Source organism: Phalaenopsis equestris, unplaced genomic scaffold (assembly GCF_001263595.1).
Source record: "Phalaenopsis equestris unplaced genomic scaffold, ASM126359v1 Scaffold000050, whole genome shotgun sequence".
NCBI classification, from domain to species: Eukaryota; Viridiplantae; Streptophyta; class Magnoliopsida; order Asparagales; family Orchidaceae; genus Phalaenopsis; species Phalaenopsis equestris.
Genome location: NW_018164492.1, coordinates 139478 through 163040, shown reverse-complemented (window position 1 = coordinate 163040; position 23563 = coordinate 139478). Strand labels below are relative to the sequence as shown.

At 35.8% G+C, this 23563-nt stretch overlaps 1 protein-coding gene across 1 annotated transcript in view; it reads right to left on the bottom strand.

Annotated features, from left to right (window-relative positions):
• The window catches only part of LOC110019118 (glutamyl-tRNA reductase-binding protein, chloroplastic), a 38099-nt gene that overhangs the window by 5342 nt on the left and 9194 nt on the right, over window positions 1-23563 (bottom strand). Inside the window, exon 4 of the mRNA XM_020716692.1 lies at window positions 15893-16042. Within this exon, the coding sequence (XP_020572351.1) occupies window positions 15893-16042 (150 nt within the window). The remainder of the gene's footprint in view (window positions 1-15892; window positions 16043-23563) is intronic.

Below are 23563 nucleotides of genomic sequence, written 5' to 3'. Positions count from 1 at the left end.
TCAATCCTCCTTCAGGTCGAACACAAGTAACAACTCTAGTATGCATATCTTTAAGGACTTGAATATAGTCATATCAACACCTTGCTTCTCAAGAATGCTCCAAAGGACATCTCTTGGAACCATGTCGTAAGTTTTTTCTAAACTAATAAAAATCAAATGTAGATCCCCCTTATTATCTCTGAACTTCTCCATCAAACCTCTCAATAAATGTATAGCTTCCATGGTAGACCTGACTGGCATAAAACCAAATTGATTATGAGAAATCTTTGTGATACGTCTTAATCTATGTTCAATCACCCTCTCCCATAGTTTTAAAGTATGACACATCAACTTAATTCCTCTATAATTTGCACACTCTTTTGTGCATCCCCTTTATTCTTAAAAATGGGGACCAAAATATTCTTCCTCCACTCCTCAGGCATCTTTTTAGTCTTTAAAATAATATTAAAGAGTTTAGTAAGCCAAGAAACTTTCAAATCTCCTAAATATTTTCACACTTCAATTGGGATGTCATTAAGTCCTACGGACTTTCCACTGTTTATTTTCTTTAAAACCTCCTCAAACATTCACGGTTGGCTTGAATAAGGGATAAAAAGGTAATGTCAGAAGTTATGCATGATTTACAGGCTACAATAGCAAGGACCATCGTATGCAATGAAAGACGGCTATTTTCAAATGTCGAGTTACAAAATCATAGATGTATCATTTTTTCACTTAGAATGAAAATTTTTCTTTTTAAAATTGTAAAGTAGTTTCAATAGAAAGCTAACCACAAAATATAGGTAGTATATACAATAAATATCATTGAAATACCAATAAAGAAATCAAAATAAATATTTTCCATGTGATAAGATGGTACAATTTAAAAGGTGAAAGTTATAGGCTAACTAGTTCAACATGAAACTGCAAAAGTTCTAAAAGAGCGTAGAAACAGAGATCTAAAATTAGTAATAAGATTAGATAATAGAAAGAGGTGATACAAAATAGTAATACCAAAAACAGGTGCTTCTAAAAATTAAAGAGATCAATCCAACTGAAACTTATGAATTTATAAGGAAGCTAGAAGTTTTCGAAGGAACAAGGGACCCAGAAAAGTAGAAATTGTAACTCTGTATGATAAGAGAAGAAAAAAAATACAAAAAAATGGTAATAAAAAATGATAGAAATATTGATAAAGTTACACGTACTGAGAATTAAAAACATAGATGAAATATTGGAAGTTTTATTTTGAGATATTTACAAAAAAAAGGAATACTAGGAAAGAATCCTTTTAAGAGGAGCAAAAAGAACAGATTCAAAAAGCATATCATAGATGAATTCAGAAGTTGATGTCGACTGAACCTCAAAAGATGTATGAACATAAAGAGTTATTTATCCAAATTAGATGATGATTGAGATTTGAGAGTTATGGGAGATGTTGGTGTAGATTGTCCAATTAATCAGCCAAATAAAATCATAAAGATTAAGAGGATGTCAAATGACTAGAAAGGTTGCACATTAGTACTGCTTTGAGAATAAAAGAACATGCACAAATATTATGATAATAATAAGGAATCAAAAGTATGCACCATATATTGAATTTATGTGAAAGGTTATTAGAACCTAAGCTTCAAATATCACGCTCAATTTGATTTTAAGCTAGAAAAAATATTATTTGAATGATTTAAGTAAATATTAATAGAATTTTTAATAGAATTTTTATAAGTTTTAAAGAGTCATATAGCCGATTTGTAAGAAGAGCAATGAAAGCATATTAATAGAAGAGCAATGTGTAAGAAGAGCAATGAAAGCATATTAATAGAATTTTTATAAGTTTTAAAGAGTCATATAACCGAGACCCACGAGAATTACTAGAAATTGAGAAAAAAAGATATGTGCCAAAAAAATATTTAAATTATCAACGAAATATAAAATGAAGCAATAATTATTATTAAGTTACCACAAAACTTAACATTGTAAGATTGTGTTAGAAATCAACATGGAATTAACCTAATTTTTATTAATTATAAAGATCTTGCGAAATATATTGATGTTTGGTTACTTGCGTGTATATTCTTTGCAAATAGAGTGTTGATAGGTGAGTCAATTTTTCAAACAATCAAAAAGTCAAAACAATGGATGGAACGTTAAAATTATTTGTGATGATAAAGAGTTAACAGTTGAGCTAGTTAGAACAATGGAATATTCCCTTGAAGAGCTAAGAACTAAGAAAATAAAGTGTGATAATATGGTAGAAAATTTTGCTAGATGTAAAGTTGACAGTTTTGAATCAAATTTATCGGAATTTCAAGTGATATATAGTTATAATATATTGTGAATATCAAGGATTCATTATACAAAAGATTGATAAGATAAATTAAAGCATAACTTTTAGAGTTAGAATTGATTGTTTTAAAATAGAGAAGTGCTTCAAGAGTAATATTTTATAGGAGAATGTACATAAACTTGAAAGTAAATTTTATAAAACAACTAAATTTGAGTGTTGGACAACAAAAGAAATTACTAATTAACAAAGTTCTAGTAGAATAAATAAGCATATTAAGATGGGTAAGACTATAAGAAAACTAGTAAGGATTGAACATATATATTAAAGAGAGAACGTGAATAGAACTTACTGACAATAAGATAGCAGAAAACTATACTCGGATAATTTGAGTATGTGAAATGTGTTGATAGGATAAATGTTGAATGATTCAGGGCAATGAATAGATCATAAACTTGACATTATACCGAACTAATCTAGCGAAATTTATTTTAATTTGATTCAGCAGAGATCAGGACTAACCTAGCGATTCAAAATGACTTAGAAAAACTGATAATAGTATTCCATATGAACCCACCGTAATCATTGTTAGCCATAGCCCAACTACTTTAACCGGAAACAAAAAAATGAACCTTTTTATTACATATTGTCAGAATTATCCCTTCAAATAAATTGCGCGCTGATAGAATGTTTGACACCGCTCTAAGGTTCCTAGAAGAGGTGAGAGGATCAGAATAACTGTTGGGGATGTTTGTAGACCAGCACAGAGGCAAAATATGAGAAAACCACAAGGATTGGGAGAGGAAAGATGAGTTCTAGTTGCCATCGAGCAGGAAAAACTGCACCAATCGGTGGCAATATAGGTGAAGTACGATGTCAGGAGAGATCCACCACCTATTCTCAATCGAGCTACAGCCACACCACTTGAGAGAGAATACGATACAGAACTCTGCGAAGGGAAAACTAGATAAAATCTCTAATAACATAAAATCAACCAAAATTCCATAAATAATTCAAAAAGCATATTTATAAGTCTTAAGCAAAACTAGCCCTAATACTAATCCTAGTTAAGCAAAAACATCCTATGGGAGTCGGCCCAGCCTTTGGGGCTGGTGATGTTGAGCGTGGACTGGTTCGGTCCTTCATGGGTACACTTGGGATGGATGCGGGGGACATCTGCATCAATTTTTTAATCCCTAAGCAACTTTGGAAAACACCTGCAGACTACAGGCGCAGCAATAGTTTGGTAATCTAGAGATTCCTTAGATGTCTACGCGTTAGAAGATGTGTTTAGGACTGCTGATGTGGAGTCATAAACATTGCTTAGTAGAATGTTTCAAGTTGTTCCTATTTTTGGTGTTGGTTATTCATGTGTGGGGTCATGACATGGTATTAGGACCATGATTTTACTGGTTAATTATTAATTTAGTTTTAAATTGCATTGTTTCTAATGTTAAAAATTAAAGTGTGAAGTTTTTTTGTTGCTGAATTAAATTCGTAGCTCTGAATTTCCTCATCTTTCCTGGAGCATAGTCTTCTCCTTCCTGATTCACAAATTACAACATTCGGTAGCAGAGCATCTTCTTGAGGGATCAATGTGCAAATTTGACGCATCATGGAAGCCAAAACTATTCTCTCCACAATTGCTCCACCGGTGTCTGATGGAAACAAGTACCAGATTATTTGGAAGCTTTAGATTGTTAGGAGACAGTGGAAAAAGACTGAAATCCTGCACTTCTGAATAGTCCCACCATGGCACGGATAAAAAAGCAGAAAGATAAAAAGATAAGGGAATCAAATGCAAAGGTCTACTTGTTCGTTGCTGTCCCATCCACCATCTTCAGTCATATCATGTTTCTGAATTCGGCAAAAGAGATAAAGGAGATAAAAGAATTGAAGGGATGCAAGTTTTGAATATGATCAGCAAATTTGAACTTCAAATAATGAAAGATTCCGAGACGGTTAAAGAATACTCTAATATGCTTCTATGTATTGCAAACAATGTGTTGCTGTCCCATCCACCATCTTCAGTCATATCATGTTTCTGAATTCGGCAAAAGAGATATGGTATTATCTCACGAATGAACATGAAGGAGATAAAAGAATTAAAGGGATGCAAGTTTAGAATATGATCAGCAAATTTGAACTTCAAATAATGAAAGATTCCGAGACGATTAAAGAATACTCTAATATGCTTCTATGTACTGCAAACAATGTGATGCTTCTTGTATCTGTAGTTGCTGACTAAAGAATTGCAGGAAAAATCCATGTTATAGTAGCTGAAAAATGAGAAGCAGCCATCACTACCTTGGAGAATACAAAGGATCTATCAAAAACTCCTTAGCAGAATTTCTTGACGCATTGTAAGCACAAGAACAAAGAGGACTAGTGAGGACGGAATCAACAACTGAGGGAGCTTTCGCAGCCAAGCATCAAAACATGGCTAAAAACAGAAGGATGAATAAGAAGGATTTTGAAGGAAATGCAGCAAGTACAACATCAGCCAGTGCAAAAAGAAAGAATGAAAATCAAAAGAAATCATATCCACCTTGCCAGTATTGTGGAAATAAAAAAGGGTCTTCCTTAATTTAGATGCTAAGTTCACCAAATGCAATCAGATGGGTCATGAAACTGTTACATGCAGAAATGAACATCAGCAACATGGTGAAGGAGAAAAGATTGCCAGATGTCAAATTCTACTCTTAATGTGAATTTTGAGTCAGAGATCGGGAATTTTTTCCAAACAACTCCTAAACTCTCAAAATTTATTACATATCATAATTAACGGCCATAGCTACTTTTCATGATCCCAATCCATGTTCATGTACATTTGTGATAAAGGAAAAGAAGACTACCGCACGAAAGAGGGCATAGTTCTTGAGATCACAAACCAACCTGCCGCACATTAAATAATCGAGATCATATGGTTATCTTTTGCTTAGTCAACTCAATGACCACTGAAGTGGGAGAGAATTTTCTGCTATACAAAACTGTCGTAAAACTTTGGTAGGCTGCAAGAGAAACATATTTCAGCATTGAAAACACTGCAGGGTTGTTTGAGATCGAAACCAAGCTTCATCACATTCGTAGGTGAGCTAAGCATCACTCAATACTTCAACACTCTGACAAAGTATTGGCTGCAATTGGACACGTGGAAATGTCTACAAGATGCCGTGACATTTAAATCCATCATCGAGAAGAAAGAGGACCAACAAATTTCTAGTAGGACTAACTCAAGAATTCAATGAGGTGAGAGGGAGGATCGTGGGAATAAAGCCACTTCCATCTCGCGTGAAGCCTTTGCTAAAGTTAGGAGAGAAGACAACAAGAAGCTAATGCGACTAGAAATGGGGTTTCGCTAGCACTGAAAGTTCAGCTCTGTACACCTATAATTCTTCCCATGACTCAAAGATCAAGAAGAATCGTCCAACATATGATTATTGCAAAAAAATTGGGCATATCAAAGACAAAAAAGTTAGAAACTCCATGGAAAGATTGCTGATTGGAAAACTAGATAGGGAAGAATCAAGGCAAAAGGGTGAATGCTGCTACCACATCCAACGGATTGACGAAATTATTCACCAAGGAACAACTTGAAGTCCTGAAAAAACTCTTTGGAGTTTATTTAGAGCAGCATGCCAACCTAATGAAACACCAAGGTAATATATCATTTTCCCATCTTGCCAGTAATGGGAAATTCAAAACTTGGCTCATAGATTCAAATGTCACTACTCATATGACCGGAGATAGCAATACTCTAATCAACTATCAAGAGGCTTTTATCTAGATCGGTGAGAATTGCAGACGAATCACACTCAAACATTGTTGGGAAATGAGACGTGGAGCTCCTTAAGATATTAATCCCTCCTCTGTTTTATATGTTCCATAATTGAACTGTAATTTGATTTCAATCAATAAGCTTACTCATAATATAAAATGTATAACTAAATTCCTTGCAAAGCTCGTAAATTTCGATTTGTCGAATCAGAGAAGGTGATTAGCAGTGTTGAAATGCATTAAGCATTATACCAAGGAAAATCTCTCTCTAAACATACAACTGATCCAACCTTCATACATCCCTCAAATTTCTGAGTATTAAATCTGTCTGTAGAAAAATAGTTCATGTTATTGCATTGTCGTCTGGATCATTCTAATTATGTTACAAAGTTGTATTAATATTTTTTTATCAATAAAAAACCTAATTTTTATCAATTTAAGACTTGTCAACTTGTCAAATATACTATAAATAATTATCCATGATTGATGTATATGTAATAACAAGTTTTGAGAAATTAAGTAAGAAAATTTTGCGGACTGAAAATATATCCTAAATTTCACATTCTCAAATTTCAACTGAATCAATTTTATAAAAAATTCTAAGCATCAAAACGATCAATTCAAAATAAAGCACTATATATTTATTATGAATGAATTGAGAGATAAAATTAGGAAGCTATAAATTTATGTAACTTTAATTAAGCCTAATTATTCCTAATCTCCCGCACAAGCATTGTAACCTCAAATGGGACTCTCCGAGCCTTCGAATTCCTCCTCCTCACCTGATTTCCTTCTCGCAATCTCGATCGTACTCGGAAAAGGCTCCCGCGCGGCTCCTGTAACATAAGTCGCGAGAAAATCCCATACATGTGACTCGCCAAGAGCTGCAGCTCTCTTTTTGGACTCTGAAGACAAAATCGAATAGTACGAATCCCCTTATTTTACGCTAATTGCTTCATTCCCTCTTTATCTCGCATCATTTCTTCTTGGTTTGGGGGTAACTACGACTCTAGCTACAGTGCTAGAGTCAGAAACTTGCGCAGGCGCACGTCAAATTGTCGCAACCTATGATTTGGATCTCCAAAACGAAATGGATAAGTACAAATTAACGATATTTGAGACTTCATTTCCTTCCTCTTGCTTCCATTTTGAGATATTTCTCACTTTTTTCATTGTTCATTTATAGTAGAAGTCAAAGGTGTTGATATTGTGTCTAAAGTGATTTGCGAGTTTCCGTAGGGGTTTTAGCAGGAATTCAGCAAAGAGGAAGGGAAGATTGAGAAGATAGGACAGGAAAAGGGAAGAGGTTTTGGTAGCTTCAGAGAAGTGTTGGGTTGCCGAAAAATCATTTAAGATATGTTTTGACAAACCAATTATATTTTGAGTTAAATCACCTTATGAACTAAGATATCCATAATTTCTAAGTCTTTTAAGATTTTAGGTTGATTACCTCAGACGGCAAGTTTGGGGCAAGCGAGTGGAAGTTATTCGTAGGACGGCTCTATAAAATTCAAGTAAGTTAATCATAAGCAGAAAGATTAATTTGATTAACAAAAAGTGTTTAAATTTTAAAGTTGAATAGTATATAGGTTAATAAGCTCAACATAAGAAGTTATCGCGACGCCGAGCTATTTACTAAAGATTAAGACCTTAGTGACAACTTAGGTGAGTATTTATATTTTTAAATTTTTGTAATTTTCTTTGTTTCAGAATATATATTTTATTTTATGTATGCTCTAGTTTAGTTAGATTATTCATATTGTTAGATTACAAATATATACATGACAGAAAAGATATAAAGAATATGCATGAGATAAAAGAGATGCATGATATGACAGTTATACATGATGAATAGTTACACAACAGAGTAAATATGCATGTTAGTAGATGCACAAAGATATATCAGAATAATGGTAGTTATAAAAAATGAAATAACTTATATATGAATGTTTATATGTGTATGTTCAGAAGAGAAATTTACCACCTAATGGTATAGGCAAGTGACACCATCATACCCTCCACGCGTAGAATTTTTCTATCACCCCAGACAATTGTGATGATTAGATCACTAATCATTGTGTCGATGGGATAGTATCGACCATGGTCGAGTAGACCAGAGCTTATCTCCCAAGACAATTGTGATGTTCACATTACTAACCGCTGTGCCGATAGGATAATATCGGCTAGGAGGTAGATAGGGGTTTTTTCATTCTAAACAATTGTAATTTTTATGTCGCTAACTGATGTGTTGATGGGGTCATATTGGCCAAGGGTGTGTTAGGCTTCGTTAATGGTGACACTCACAGATACAGATATATATGTAAAAAGTATAACGTAAGAGTAAAGATGAAGTAAATGCATATTGATGACTTGAATATTTTCATTTAGAAAAGTTCATTGATACATACATTAGCATATATGAGTAAAGATAAAGTAAATACAAACAAAAGACTCGAGTATTTTCATTTAGAAAATTTAATTAATACATGCATTAACATATATAAGATTTTTTATAGAAATTTGAAATATCAGCATGCATATTGATTTTTTTTTTTTTGTTACAATAGTTTTGAAGTGTGATTACTACAGAGTTATCTTTAGATAACTCATGTTGTTTTAATATTTTTTTTAGGTTTTAAACAGTTGAACAAGATAAACTAGAAAAGAATCAAATGTATATAGGAGGCGAGAACAACATCCAAAAAGATATAAATCTTTACATGTTAATTTTAATTATTTTGTTTAGTGGATCTTTCATGTTTATTTTAAATATTAAATTGTTAATGAAAAAAATTGAATAGTAGAGAATTGATTTTCTCCATCCGAACGTCTGTTCCCATATTGGTTAATTCCAAGACCTTGGTCGGGTCGGGTCGTGACAAAATTGATATCAGAGCAAGAGATTTATATTAAATAATTTGAATCTTAATGAAAGAGCAAATAAAATAACCAGGTTAAGTTAAAATAATATAAATTAAAAATTTTAATTAAGTCTAATTAAATTACATGATTGTTAATTCAAAATGATGGATGATCCAGAGGAAGAGATCATATATGATAATATAGAATTAGTCATATCCCAAAATGTCACAGTCAGTGTTGATGCATTTTCTAGTATAATGAAGGTTGTGACTCAACTGATTAAGAATTCTCAATCTCAAACAAGTAACAATGGAGAAGTACCAGTGGAAAGATATGAGACCGTCTTTGTTTTCTGGAGCAGAAATGTCAGTTGAAGCTGAAAACTGACTATTAAGTGTGGAAATGATTTTAGATGGGTTGTCATGTCCATCGGAGAGGAGAGTTACCCTTGTTATATTTGCTTTTGAAGGTGAAGCTGAAAGATGGTGACAAGGATAGTTGCGAAAGTAGTTTGGAGACAAAACAAGCCACTTGGTGCAGTGAGATGAGTTTGTGATAACCTTCAGAGATTGGTTTGTACTAGTGTCGGCTAGGAGACAAATGCAAGATAAATTAATTAGATTGGTGCAAGGAGATTGATCAGTTATACAATATGAAGCGAAGTTCACTATGTTATCAAGATATGAACCACAACACATTCCAAATGAATAGGAGAAATGCCACAAATTTCTTTCTGGATTGAAAGATTCTATCAAGCAGCCATGCCACTTGAAATTGAAGACTATTCAGTACTAGTGGAGAAGGCTAGGCCGGTGGAGATGAATTTCCAGTAGACTCAGAAGCGTAAAGATTTGCACAAGAGGAAGAGCTCGGAAGAAGTGTCACCAACAATTCATTCAGGAGAATGAGAGTCTATTGGGAAGAAGATAAAGTCCTACACTAGTGGAGTCATTAGGCAGGCAGGCAGCAACACTATATAGTCATGCGTTAAGTAAAGGAAGCAACATCAAGGTGAATGTTTATATGGGATGAAAAAGTGTTACTTATGCAGACAACTTGAACATCAGAGAAGAAACTGCCTTAAGTCTGAGCAAAGATCCACATCAAATGTTAACCCAAGAAGAAATCCAGCTCAAAGAAATTTTCAGGAAGGATCTACTTTTAGAAGTGGTCAGCAGAGGATAACAGAAGGTGGCATCGTGAATTGTAGTAAGCAACCATAACAAAACATTCATCCAAGAGTTTATTCCTTAATTCATCAGGAACTGGAAGAACATGTTGCCAATGATGTTGATGCGTAGAGTTTAATGGATGAATTGTTTTTTGGGAGATATGATGGATTTAGTAGATTTATAGTTTATCACATATGTATTAGTTACCCCCTAACAAAAAACAAACTTCTATTATCACTTCATGTTTCATCCTTACATATAATATTTATAGTTATTGTGGAGCTCATGAATTTTGATAAGAAATTTTTTTAAGGTTGAGAGATTGTAATAACAAATTTTGAGAAATCTAGTAAAAAAATTTTGGTGATTGAAAATATACCCCAAATTTCATATTCAAAAATTTCAACCGAATCAATTTTATGTCTCAAAACGATCAATTCGATATAAAACACTATATATTTATTATGATTAGATTGAGAGAGAGAAAATTTGGAAGCCATGAGTTTAATTAAATTAAATTAAACCTAAATATTCCTAATCCCTTGTACATGGACTGTAGCCACCGACTTGGTTTGGTTGAATGGGAGTCTCCAAAATATTCAAATTCCTGCCCCTCTCCCGATTTCCTTCTCCCTTTCTTGATCGCACTTAGAAAAGGCTCCCGTGCGGCTCTTGTAGCAGAAGTGACGGGCAGAGCCCTGACCTACAACCCGCCGAGAGTCGCAGCTCCCTGTAGGAACTCCGAAGACAAAATCAAATGGTACAACTCTTTATTTTACGCTAATTGTTGCAATTTCTCTTTCTCTCGCATCATTTCTTCTCAGCCTGGGGGTAACCGCAACTCCAGCTAAAGTGCTAGAGTCAGGAATGTGCGCAAGCACACGACAGAGTGCCGCAAACTATGATTTGGGTCTCCGGAATGAAATAGGTAAGTGTGAAACTGATTTTAAAGACATTTGAGACTTTCATTTCCTTCCTCTTGCTTCCATTTTGACATTTTTCTATTTTTCGTGCATTGTTCATTTTCAGTAGCCATCGGAGGCTCCGATCTTGTGCGGAATTGTCGGAAGTGGTTTGTGAGTTTCTGTAGGGGTTTAACATGAATCCAGCGAATGAGAAGAGAAGATTGAGAAGATAGGAAGAAGAAAGAAGTTTTGACCGAAAAGCCATTTAAGGTATGTTTTTACAAAATAATTATATTTTGAGTTAAATCACCTTATGAACTAAGATATCCTAAATTTTGAAGCCGCTTAAGATTTCAGATTGGTTATCTGAGGCGGCGAGTTCGAGGCAAGCGTATGGAACATAGGACAACTCTGTAAAATTCAAGTTAGTTCTAAGCTAAGAAGATTAATTAGATTAACAGAAATTGCTTAAATGTTAAAGTTTAATATTAGGTTTTATAGGTCATTAAGCTCAACATAAAAGTTATCACGCCCAGTTAATAACTCATGATTAAGAATTAAACGTGGAAACCGAGATACGTAATTACATTTCTAAATTTCAGTAATCTTTTTTTTTTTTTAAAATGTATGTTTGACTATATATGTTCTAGTTTAGTTAGATTCTTCATATTGTTAGATAGAAAATATATGCATGAAAAAAAGATATAAAAAATATGCATGAGAGAAGAGATATGCATGATATGAGAGTTATGTATGATGAATAGTTGCACAGTAGAGTAAATATGAATACTATTAGATACATAAAAATATATCAGAATAATGAATGTTATGAAGAATGAAATAGTTTATATATGAATGCTTATATGTGTATGTTCAGAGGAAGAAATCACCCCTTAATGGTACAAACAGGGGACACCAGCGTACTCGCACCAGTAGAGTTTTTCTACCACCCCAAACATATTTAATGGTTAAAACACTAATCACTGTGTCAACGAAATATAATCGACCAAAGGCGAGTAAACCAAAGATGATCTCCACAAACAATTGTGATTGTGATGTTTACATTGCTAAGTATTGTGCCGACAGGATAAAATATTAGTCAGGAGACAGATAAGAGTATTTCTACCCTAGACAATTGTGAATTTTACATTGTTTACCATTGTACCGACAAGAGCCGGCAGGGGCAATATTGGAAAGGGTGTGTTAGGTTTTGTTAATAGTGATCCTCATAGAGGCAGATGTGTATGTAAAGAGTATAAAGTAAGAGTAAAAATAAAGTAAATGCATATAGAAGACTTGAGTACTTTCATTTAAAAAAATTCATTCATACATGCATTAGCATATATGAGTAAAGATAAAGTAAATGCATATAGAAGACTTGAGTATTTTCATTTAGAAAAGTTCATTAATACATGCATTAGCATATATAAAATTTTTTATAGAGATATAAAAGACAAGCATGCATATTGATTTTTTTTTCTTGAGTTACTATCGTTTAAAAATGTGTTTACTCCTAGGTTATTTTTAGATAACTTATTATATTGTTTTAATATTTTTTTGGGTTTAACTATTTGAACAAGATAAACAAAAAATGATCAAATGTGTATTGGAGTCGAGACCAGCTTCCAGAAAGGTATAAATTTCTACTTATTAATTTTAATTATTTTCTTTAGTGACTCTTTCATATTTTTTTTAATTATTAAAATGTTAGTGATAGAAATAAAATAGCAAAGAATTAATTCACCGTCTGACAGTTTGTTCCTATCTTGGTTAATTCGAAGCCCCGGGCCCAGTCATGATAGTATAAACTCTCACTTCCATTTTTCATTATCCACAGTGATAATTAGATACTTTTAAAGGTAAAAACTCTAAGTGAGGCAAGATGGTTTGTCTCATTTATTAACGATCATACTAAAACTACTTAGGTATTTTTAGAATGAAAAATCTGAAATAACCCAAATCTTCCAAATCTTCCATGACATGATCTAAACTTAATTCCAATGCAAATTTCATATCCCAAAATTAAAAAAGACAAAGGAATATTTTGACTCCATCATTGGGCCAAACCTTTCAAAAAATAAAATCATCCATGTGAGTTTATGTATTGATACCCCATAATAAAATGAGATCACAAGAGAAAAAAAGAGCATTTACTCGAGATATCCCGACAATTATGATTTCTCATCAAATTTCAAAATATTTTTAGGTGGGAGTAGTTCTTACCGCGACATATTTTATCAATCAAATGTATAGTTGGGTAGTTCATTTCAAAACACCACTTCATATTTTGATGGTTACCAGCCCACACATCAAAACTTTCACCTCTATTATACCACTTAAAATTTTTTAATGTGTATAATATGTTTATATTCATTCCCCAACCCACACCAAATTTAATCCTAAATCTATAAAGTTTATTTTCATTGGGTATGCCTCTAAAAAAAGGGATATAAATGTTACTCTATTATTACTATAAAATACAACTTCATGGATATCACATTTTTTAAAAATTAATTCTATAATCTCAAATCTTATGTTCAAGAGGAGACTGCAAATGAACATCATATTTGGGATGCACATGATGACACCTACTCAACAAACTCACATATTCTTCTTCCAAACTCTCTTACTCTTGTTGAGAATATCCAACCAACCAAACTTGAAGTCCACAACAAAGAACTTTGTGTGTACACTAGGAGAAATAAAAATTTTGAGCAGGTGGAAGACAACTTGCAAAGACAAAACTGTTCCAACCAAAACCCAAGTCTACATTTACTTGAAATTCAAGTACTCATGAGTTATCCCCTTCCACTTTTAGTACTGGTGACAAAGAAAATTGGAAAGCTATCCTCAATTTATAGAGTGTTTATATATAATATTGATAGTGTGCATATTCCTAAATTCATTCATGAAGCTCTTGAAAATTTAGAATGGAAGAAAGTAGTGAAGAAGAGGTTCGAGCATTAAAACGTAATGGCACATGGTCTTACAAAACTTTCTTAGGATAGGAAGCCAGTTGGATGCAAACAAATGTTCAACATGAAATACAAAGCTGATGGGAGTGTTGAAAGATTCAAAGCCAAACTTGTTACTAAAAGTTTCACACAACCGTACAGAAATGACTATCAGAAGACCATCGCATCAGTTGTCATATTGAATACTATAAGAGTTCTTTCAGTAGTAGCTGACAAGAAATGGGGACTACATCAACTTGACATAAAAATGAATTCCTGAATGGGGATCTAGAAGAAGAAGTGTCCACATAAAGATACCACCAACACTTGAAAATGATTCCAACAAACACCTAGTATGCAAACTTAGACAGTTACTCTATATGCTTAAATAATCACCAAGGATGTGATTTGAAAGGTTTGCTAAATTTATTAAATCCAATGGATATTCTCAAAATCAAGTTGATAACACATTATTCATAAAACACATTCAAGGAGATAAAATTGTTACATTGATCGTATATGTAGATGATATGATTCTTAGTGGTAATGATAAAAGAAAAATTCTTAAAAACAAAGAAGTGTTTACCATTGTGTTTGAAATAAGGACCTATGAAATATGAGATATTTTCTAGGTATGGAGGTAGCAAGGTCTAAGAAAGAGATATATCAAAGAGAAAATATATCATAAATCTGCTAAAGGAAACATGAATGATTGAATGCAAACGTGCTCGTACTCCAATGAAACCCAACAAGTTGGGAATAAGAAATTATATCTGTGGATAAGGGAAGATACCAAAGATTGGTAGTCTGTGACATGCTATGACAAATATTGCATACACCGTCAGTATTGTGAGCCAACACATGAATAACCCAAATGAAGAGCATTTGGATATGATATACAGGATTCTGAGATTTCTCAAAAAGACTCTTAATTATGGGATAATTTTTTAGAAAACTAGAAACAGAGAAATAGAAGTCAACACTGATGCTAGTTGGGCCAGAGAGTTCACTAACAGAGGCCCACCACAAGTTACGGCTCATATGTATAGAAAAATTTGGTTATATGCAAAAACAAGAAGCAAGTTGTTTCGAGAAAAAATGTAGAATAAGAATAAAGGGCACTTGCCTTAGAGATCTGTGAAGAGAAATGGATTCAAAAATTGATAAGGAAACTAGAATGTACTTCCAGTGGGGATATATAGATGTTTTGTGACAATCAAATAACTATCGATATTACAAAGAATCCTGTGAATCGTGATAGGATCAAGCACAATGAAGTTGATAGACACTTCATCTCTGAAAATGTCAATGGGAGAATTATATAGCTAAGTTACATCCCGACACACCAAGTTAGATTTCTTCACCAATGCTCTTCCTTTCAGGAACTTATCAGAATTCAAAACTAAGCTTGGTCTCTACAATATCTGCGACGCAGCTTGAGGGGAGTGTGTAAATCTGAGAAGACTTTCTTCTTTCCCCATTTCTCTCTCTCATGTGGGGCCATCTCCAAATCTTGGAGGAGTTGATTGGGATATCTTAGGAAAACTTCGATTGTCTTACTCTCTTTACATTTTATGTTATTCTATTTCTTATTCAAAATTATTTCCTTTTCTAATTTAGGGGAGATATATTTGGTATGTTTGTATTAGTTTTCCTATATATGTGGGCCCTATTTTTCAATAATGAATCAAGAAATTTTCCCCTCCACGTAAATTCTATACTTTTAAAAACTGAAGTATGAAGATTTTTGTTGCTGAAGTAAAAATGTAGCTCTAAATTTCCTTTAGTCTTTCCTGGAGCAATATCCCAAATTATAACACTAAGCTTAAGGGATGATATAAGTAAGCATGCCGACTAAAAAAAAGTGCAGTTTGCCAGAAACTGACATGGATGATAAAGCAAACTTTACCATAAATCTATATAAGTCTTAGAATATTAAAAAAAATTTAGAAGTCAAACCTGAAATTGAGAGTCCACATAAACATGGCATACCCGCAGAATATCTTCTGCGTGTTTAGCATCCAATTCATTCACAATCTTTTCTGCACAATTACGAAGTGGATCAGGCTCTGCATTAAAATAGTCTATGGAGGTTATCCATACAGTGTCCTGCAAAAAATGAATGCGCAAAATTTTGGGGTTCAGGAAACTTGTGCACAAACTGTCAGGAAACTCTAATTGAATTGCATGCAAAACTAAATCACCAATATTATGTAATTCCTAAGCTATTATATATGGAGGATTCGAATAAGCCAAACGACGCAAAACTAATGCCTAAAATATTAAAGCTAAATGACAGGTTTAAGCTACCTACAACATGCAAATCCAATAATGATTCGTTGATAGCAGATATATTCAGAGGGACTTCAGAACTTATTCAAAATAGAATGTCAACTGATTTTACAAGAAGATAATACGAATTGCAAGCTTTTGAAGAGCGCCGCACGAGCGTATGTATGTATGTATGTATGTATGTATGTATGTATGTATGTAATGTATGTCTATGTATATGTATGGTATGTATATGTATGTATGTATATGTATCTATATCTATATATATATACAAATATGCTGAATCCAAATTTGTCGGGAAAACACACCTAAGGAATAGAGTGCGAAAGAAAGGAAAAGAGCAGAGAAAATATGGTAATGAACAGTAAAATCGCGTAACATTTATTCATGAAATGAGCCTCTATTTATAAGAATAGGGGCAGTGAGATTACACATGTACCCCTAGTTAAGTAGGTATAGTATGGGGTATTTTGGACAATACATAGTTGCATGACCGGGAGCCTGAAATCAAATGGCGTACGACCGGGTCATGATCCGCGCGGCTATGCGCTGGGAGTCTGAGATGGCTTCCGGTCGGGTCACAATCCGGGTGGTTATGCGTCAGGAGTATGAGATGGCATCCGGTCGGGTCATGATCCGGGCGGCTATGGCTGAAGGGTTGATCAGGACGTGCAGACCGCCTGTCTAAGACTCGAGCAGCTCCGATCATCCGCCCCGCTTGGATGAGCAATTCTGACCGATTTGTCCGCGCGAGGTTGGCACCGGTGGCCCTTTGAGAATATAGTCGATTTTCATCAGCCATGGGGTTATATTTCTCCTAGCCAGCAGGAGGAGCCACGCGCGTAAATACATACTCTCAAACTACCCTTGGCGGGTCCGGGACCGCTACATCATCTTCGTTGTTGGCTGTTGGAATTCTTTAAGAATCGAGCAGACACATTTTTTGTGTAATGTATATATATATACACTATATATATATATATAACAGAAAACAATAAAAAATTATAAGCATTTAAGATAAAAAATGTTTAGACGGCACATAGGATCAAATAATAATAGAGAATTAAGCATTTCTGTGTAAGGATAAGCATGGTTCTGTGTCACCATGTTAATACTCAGATACAATTCAAACAGAAGTTTGAATGTTTGGGAAAGCCACTTTTAATTGTAATAAAATAGCTTCATATCATCCCTCTCCATCAACAAGCCAACTACCTTACATTACTTAGTCACACCATGAAAACATTTTAAGACTTATTTTGTCTGCAGCCTCAACTGAACCCACGAAGCAGAACGGTTCAAATTTAGGGTTCTAGTGCAACTTGTATGATGTAATGTATATCTATCATGCAAGGGAATCTAAGAATTCACATATCACAAAATCACTAAATAAGCCAACAACCAAATTTTTTTATATGCAAACAACAAATATGAGAGGCAAAACCTAATCGATAATGTGATTATTAAATAAATAAATTTTTAACCATATTAAATTTGAACAAAATCAAGTGTTGTAGTGATGCAAATCTAGAAGAAATTATGGAGGAGGATTTGGAAACCGAGACAAATCAGGAAGGGCAATAAATCCTAATTTCAAATTCAAAATTCAAATTAAAGTTTCAAATTATGGAGGATTTGAAAACCGAGACAAATCAGGAAGGGCAATAAATCCTAATTTCAAATTCAAAATTCAAATTAAAGTTTTAAATTATGGAGGATTTGGAAACCGAGACAAATCAGGAAGGGCAATAAATCCTAATTTCAAATTCAAAATTCAAATTAAAGTTTCAAATTATGGAGGATTTGAAAACCGAGACAAATCAGGAAGGGCAATTTATAGGTTATTACCTTCCCCGTTGGGATGGGGGGTTTGTAATATGTTTCTATTATTTAAATGGAGTAAGAAAAAAAGATGGGGGCATTGACTATTGCTACTACTTCATGAATTCTTTTGAATTTCGTTGGTGAGTTTCCAACATCGCAGAAGGATTATGCTTTGACTCTCTCTTGAGTCCAACGAGATATTGAACTTAAAGGAATGCATCAATTTGGTATCAGAGACGATCAAAGTTCCCTCACTACGAAGTCGTCATCTCATGCATGTAACTCGCAGTGGTAGCTTATATGTCATGGCGAACAACTCGCACCCAAACGACCAAAACCCCATCAATCATCACACAGATCAACCCCAGCTACAACACCAAATCCACCAACTCACCACCGCTTTAGAGCATTTAGAGCACTCACTCATTGGCTTGATGTTATGGAGGAACGCTATGCGCAAACGGAGTATGGCCCTAGTAATCAACGAGGGCAAGAAGCAGCGCGTGGGAGAAAAAAGGACAACAGCGACAGACACGCGAATGACGTAGAGGAAGATGAGAAAACTCAGGAGCTGGAGAACCGCGAATCGCGAGTCCGGCGCCACGGGTCAAGTTTCCGCCGAGGACAGGTCGAACGTAGTCTAGATTATAAACCTCTAAAAGAACTCACCAAGAGAATAAAGATTATGTGCCAGATTTTTACGGGAAGCTGGAACCCAACGCGTTCGAGGATTGGTTAACAACAATCGAGGATTATTTCGATTGGTTTTCTGTCTCAGAGGATAAGAGGGTTCAGTACGTCCGGATGAAATTGAAGGGGCATGCGCGAGCATGGTGGGGAAGTGTGGAAGAACAGTTACGACGTACGCGACGTCCAGCGGTCTCCAATTGGGAAGAAATGAAGGAGAGGCTCAAGGAAAAATATTTGCCCATTGATTATGAGCAAATGATGTTCGAGGAAATGTTGCAGCTCAGGCAGGGGTCGTTGAGTGTGGATCAATTCAATAACCGCTTCCACGAGTTGACTGTCCGCAGCAAAATCGTTGAAACCGAACAACAAACTTTGGCTCAATACTGCACCGACTTGAGGAGTGAGCTACATAGAGAGATTTGGACTGCTCGCTTAATCAACGTCGAGGAGGCGACCAGTTGGCTCTCCGTATTGAGAAACAAATAGGTTCTACGGTGATGAGGAAAGTGACGGCAACAGACGCAAGACAAGAACATTACTCCTTCCAAAAGAGCATCAGCTCCGAAAGATCACTTCAGAGTCGTGGAAAGTGGAGGCTTAGTGGGAAAAACAAAGGTTACCAGCGACAGACCCCAGTGTTATAAGTGTAAAGGCTTCGGACACTATGTCGTCGTATGTCCGACAAGAGACAAGAAATTAGCCTTTATCTGCGAGAAGGAGCTACTGGAGGTGGAGGTGGGCGAAGACACGGAGGAGGAGCATCCCGATGAGGATATTCACAGTGAAGAAGAACATTTGAGCGCATCGGAGTTACCCAGCTGCGTAATCAAGAGAGTATTGACGGAATCAAAAAAAGAACTCTAGACCAACCCCGAGTGGCAGAGCACCAATATTTTTCATACATGACTGGAGCATAACGGTCTGGCGTTGAATGTAATTATTGACAATGGAGGTGTCATGAATATGATTTCTGAAACTGTCGTAGAACAACTGAAATTAAAGACAGAAAAGCACCCCGCACCCTATCGGAGTAGTTGGGTTAATGAAACTAATTTTGTCCTTGTGAAGCGACGCTGTTTGATTAACTTCTCGCTGGGGAAAACATACGCAAATGAAGCATGGTGCGATGTAATTCCTATGACTGTTTGCCACCTGTTATTAGGGCGACCCTAGCTCTTCGATCGGAAAGTTATTTATGACGGGTACGCTAACACTTACTCCTTTGATTTTAAAGGTAAGAAGTTTGTTCTAGATCCCTTACAGGTTACGGAATTTGAGGCAAAGAAGAAAGCGTGCCCAATTCTGGCGATGCACCCATTTACTCGCGCTATGCATGACCACCAGATGGTGCTTATGATAGTCACACGTGAGGCGACGCAAGAGGACGATCACGTTCCACCAGAGCTCTCAGCATTGCTGGAAGGATTCCAGGATATCATGCCAGATGAAATGTCGAATCAACTCTCTCTCCTTCGGGAAGTCCAACATGCTATTGACTTGATCCCCGGTTCAACTTTGCCCAACATCCCACACTATCGAATGATTCCAACAGAAAACAAAGAGTTTAGTTGACAAATTCAGCACTTGCTAGACAAATGGTTTATTAGAGAAAGCCTTAGTCCCTGTGTTATTCCAGTTTTACTGACACCGAAGAAGGATGGTAATTGGAGGATGTGTGTAGATAGCCGTGCAATCAACAAAATAATCGTGAAGTATCGATTTCCCATCCCACGCCTCGACGACATGTTAGACTCGCTAAGTGGCTCTTCTATTTTCACCAAGTTAGATCTCAGGAGTGGCTATCACCAAATTCGGATATGACCAAGGGATGGATGGAAGACGGCCTTCAAGTTAAAATATGGGTTGTTCAAATGGTTAGTTATGTCTTTCGGATTAACGAACACTCCCAGCACGTTCATGCGGGTCATGACACAAATCCTCAAACCTTTTTTGGGTAAATTTGTTGTAGTATACTTTGATGCTATATTAATTTTCAGTCGAAGCGTGCAGGAACATTTGAGCCACATCAAACATGTACTAAAGGTCTTAAGGTCTTGAAGGCGGAAAGGTCTTGAAGGCGGAATAACTCTTTATTAATAGGGAGAAGTGTTCGTTTACGAAGACAAGTGTCAAGTTCCTCGATTTTATCATCTCAAACCAAGGAGTTGAGGCCGATCCTGTAAAGGTGCACGCTGTCCAGGCATGGCCAACACCCCGGAATTTCTCTGAAGTCAGAAGCTTCCACGATTTGACCACCTTCTACTGACGATTTATTCGCAATTTCAGCACCATAATAGCCCCAATCACTGAGTGCTTGAAAGAAGAAAAATTTTTGTGGGGTGCTGCAGCAACAAAAGCCTTCAATGAGATTAAAAAAAAAATGGGACAAGCACTGGTACTCAAATTTCCAGATTTTTCTAAAATTTTTGAGGTGGCGTGTTATGCTTCACATGTGGAACTCGGAGGTGTTCTGAGTCAAGAAGGTCATCCCATTGCCTTTTTTAGTGAAAAACTCAACGAGACTCGTAGGCGTTACTTAGTTTATGATATGGGATTTTATGCATTAATTCAAACATTGAAGCACTGACGGTCTTATTTAATTCATAAGGAATTCATTTTTTATACCGATCACGACTCCTTGAAGCACTTAAATTCTCAAAGCAAAATGAATGCAAGACATGCACGTTCGATGGATTATCTACAACAATTTGAATTTCTTATTAAGCATAAGTCGGGGGCAGAGAACAAGGTAGCAGACGCCTTGAGCAGAAGGCCTCATGTGTTACATTTATCTACCATCAATACTACAGAATTCGACAGTCTCAAAACTGAGTTTGCCGATGAAGAAGACTTCAGCAAGGTATGGAATGATCTCAAGCACAGTCGGTCATCGGGTAATGACTACATGCTGCGGGAGGACTCCTTATTCTTCAAGTCCCGCCTCTGCATTCCGCGCGGGTCAATGCGAGAGTTTCTAATTTCCAAACTCGATGGTGGGGGTTTGGCGGGACATTTCGGGTATGATAAAACCTATGCTATTGTGGCTGATCGTTTCTATTGGCCTCAACTAAGGAGAGATGTGAACACCGTGGTTGACCAGTGCAAAGTTTGCCAACTCAATAAAGGGACTAAGCAGCAGCCTGGACTCTACACACCAGTTCCCATTCCGGACAAATCATGGCGACACATAAGTATGGACTTTGTTCTTGGGTTGCCCAAGACTCTTCGGCAACACGACTCAATCATGGTGGTGGTAGATCGCTTCTCTAAGATGTCTCATTTTATTCCATGCCACAAAACCTTTGATGCATCCAAAGTTGCAGCAATATTCATGAAGGAGGTTGTCCTTTTACATGGTGTCACATCCTCCATAATGTCCAATAGAGATGTCAAATTTGTGAGCTATTTTTGGAAGACTCTGTGGGCAAAAGTGGGAACCAAGTTGATGCTTTCAAGTGCATGTCACCCCCAAGTTGATGGTCAAACTGAAGTGACCAACAGAAGTTTAGGGAACTTACTACGTTGTCTTGTTGCCGATCACGTTACCAGCTGGGATATGATACTTCCTCATGCAGGGTTTGCCTTCAATAACTTTGTTAATAGATCAACAGGTTGTGCTCCATTCAAAGTGGATTATGGGTTTCGACCCAACACTCCACTAGATATCAACTCATTACCGTTGCCACCCAGGTCAAGTGAGGCTGCAGTGGATTTTTCTAGTTATATGCAAACTATTCACGAAGAATGCAAGCGGCGTCTTACGTTCCACACAAATTCCTATGCAGCGTCAACAAACTCAAAACGTAAGGATCGTCAATTTAACAACGGGGATTTGGTCCTTGTTCGGTTAAGGTCGGAACGTTTTCCTCCGGGGAGTTTTACCAAGCTTCATGCCCGCCGAGCAGGCCCTTTTAAAGTTATCAAGAAATTAGGAACTAATGTCTATGTTATTGAGCTACCCTCCAACTTCGACATTAGCCCAGTGTTTAACATTGAAGACCTTACCGCATTCAAAGGAGATGACCGTGACTTTTCTGCACCACCAGCTCGAAACGAATCATCGATCATGCGAATGCCAGAAAATACAATACCACGAGATGAGATTGTTGACAGTCTAGACCATCAATTTGTTTCGACTCACCGAGGAGGAAATTTCAAGTTCTTAATCCAATAGAAAAATCGTCCAAATTCGGACTCTGTTTGGTTACAAGCATCTGAGCTTCAACGTTTAAATCCACATCTTTTTGCTACTTACCGTCAACATAACTTGCCGGAGTCAAGTTCTTCAGGAGCGTCGACAATTGATGCAAATCCAGAGGAAATTATGGAGGAGGATTTGGAAACCCAGACAAAACAGAGACAAATCAGGAAGGGCAATAAATCATAATTTCAAATTCAAAATTCAAATTAAAGTTTCAAATTATAGAGGAGGATTTGGAAACCGAGACAAATCAGGAAGGGCAATAAATCCTAATTAAAGTTTCAAATTCAAATTCAAAATTCAAAATTCAAATTTTGAATTTGAATTAAGAAGCTCAATTAAAGGCTCCCGTTTTAGAAGTTAATTAAAGTTTTTCTTTTTCATGTTATGTTTTTCTTTATGTTATGGGTTTATTTGTTTTCCTAAAAGTAATTTTATAGGTTATTACCTTCCCAGTTGGGATGGGATGTTTGTAATATGTTTCTATTATTTAAATGGAGTAAGAAAAAACGATAGGGGCAATGACTATTGCTACTACTTCATGAGTTTTTTTGAATTCCGTTGATGAGTTTCCAACAGCGCAGGGGGATTCTGTTTTGCCCCTCTTGAGTCCAACGAGATAT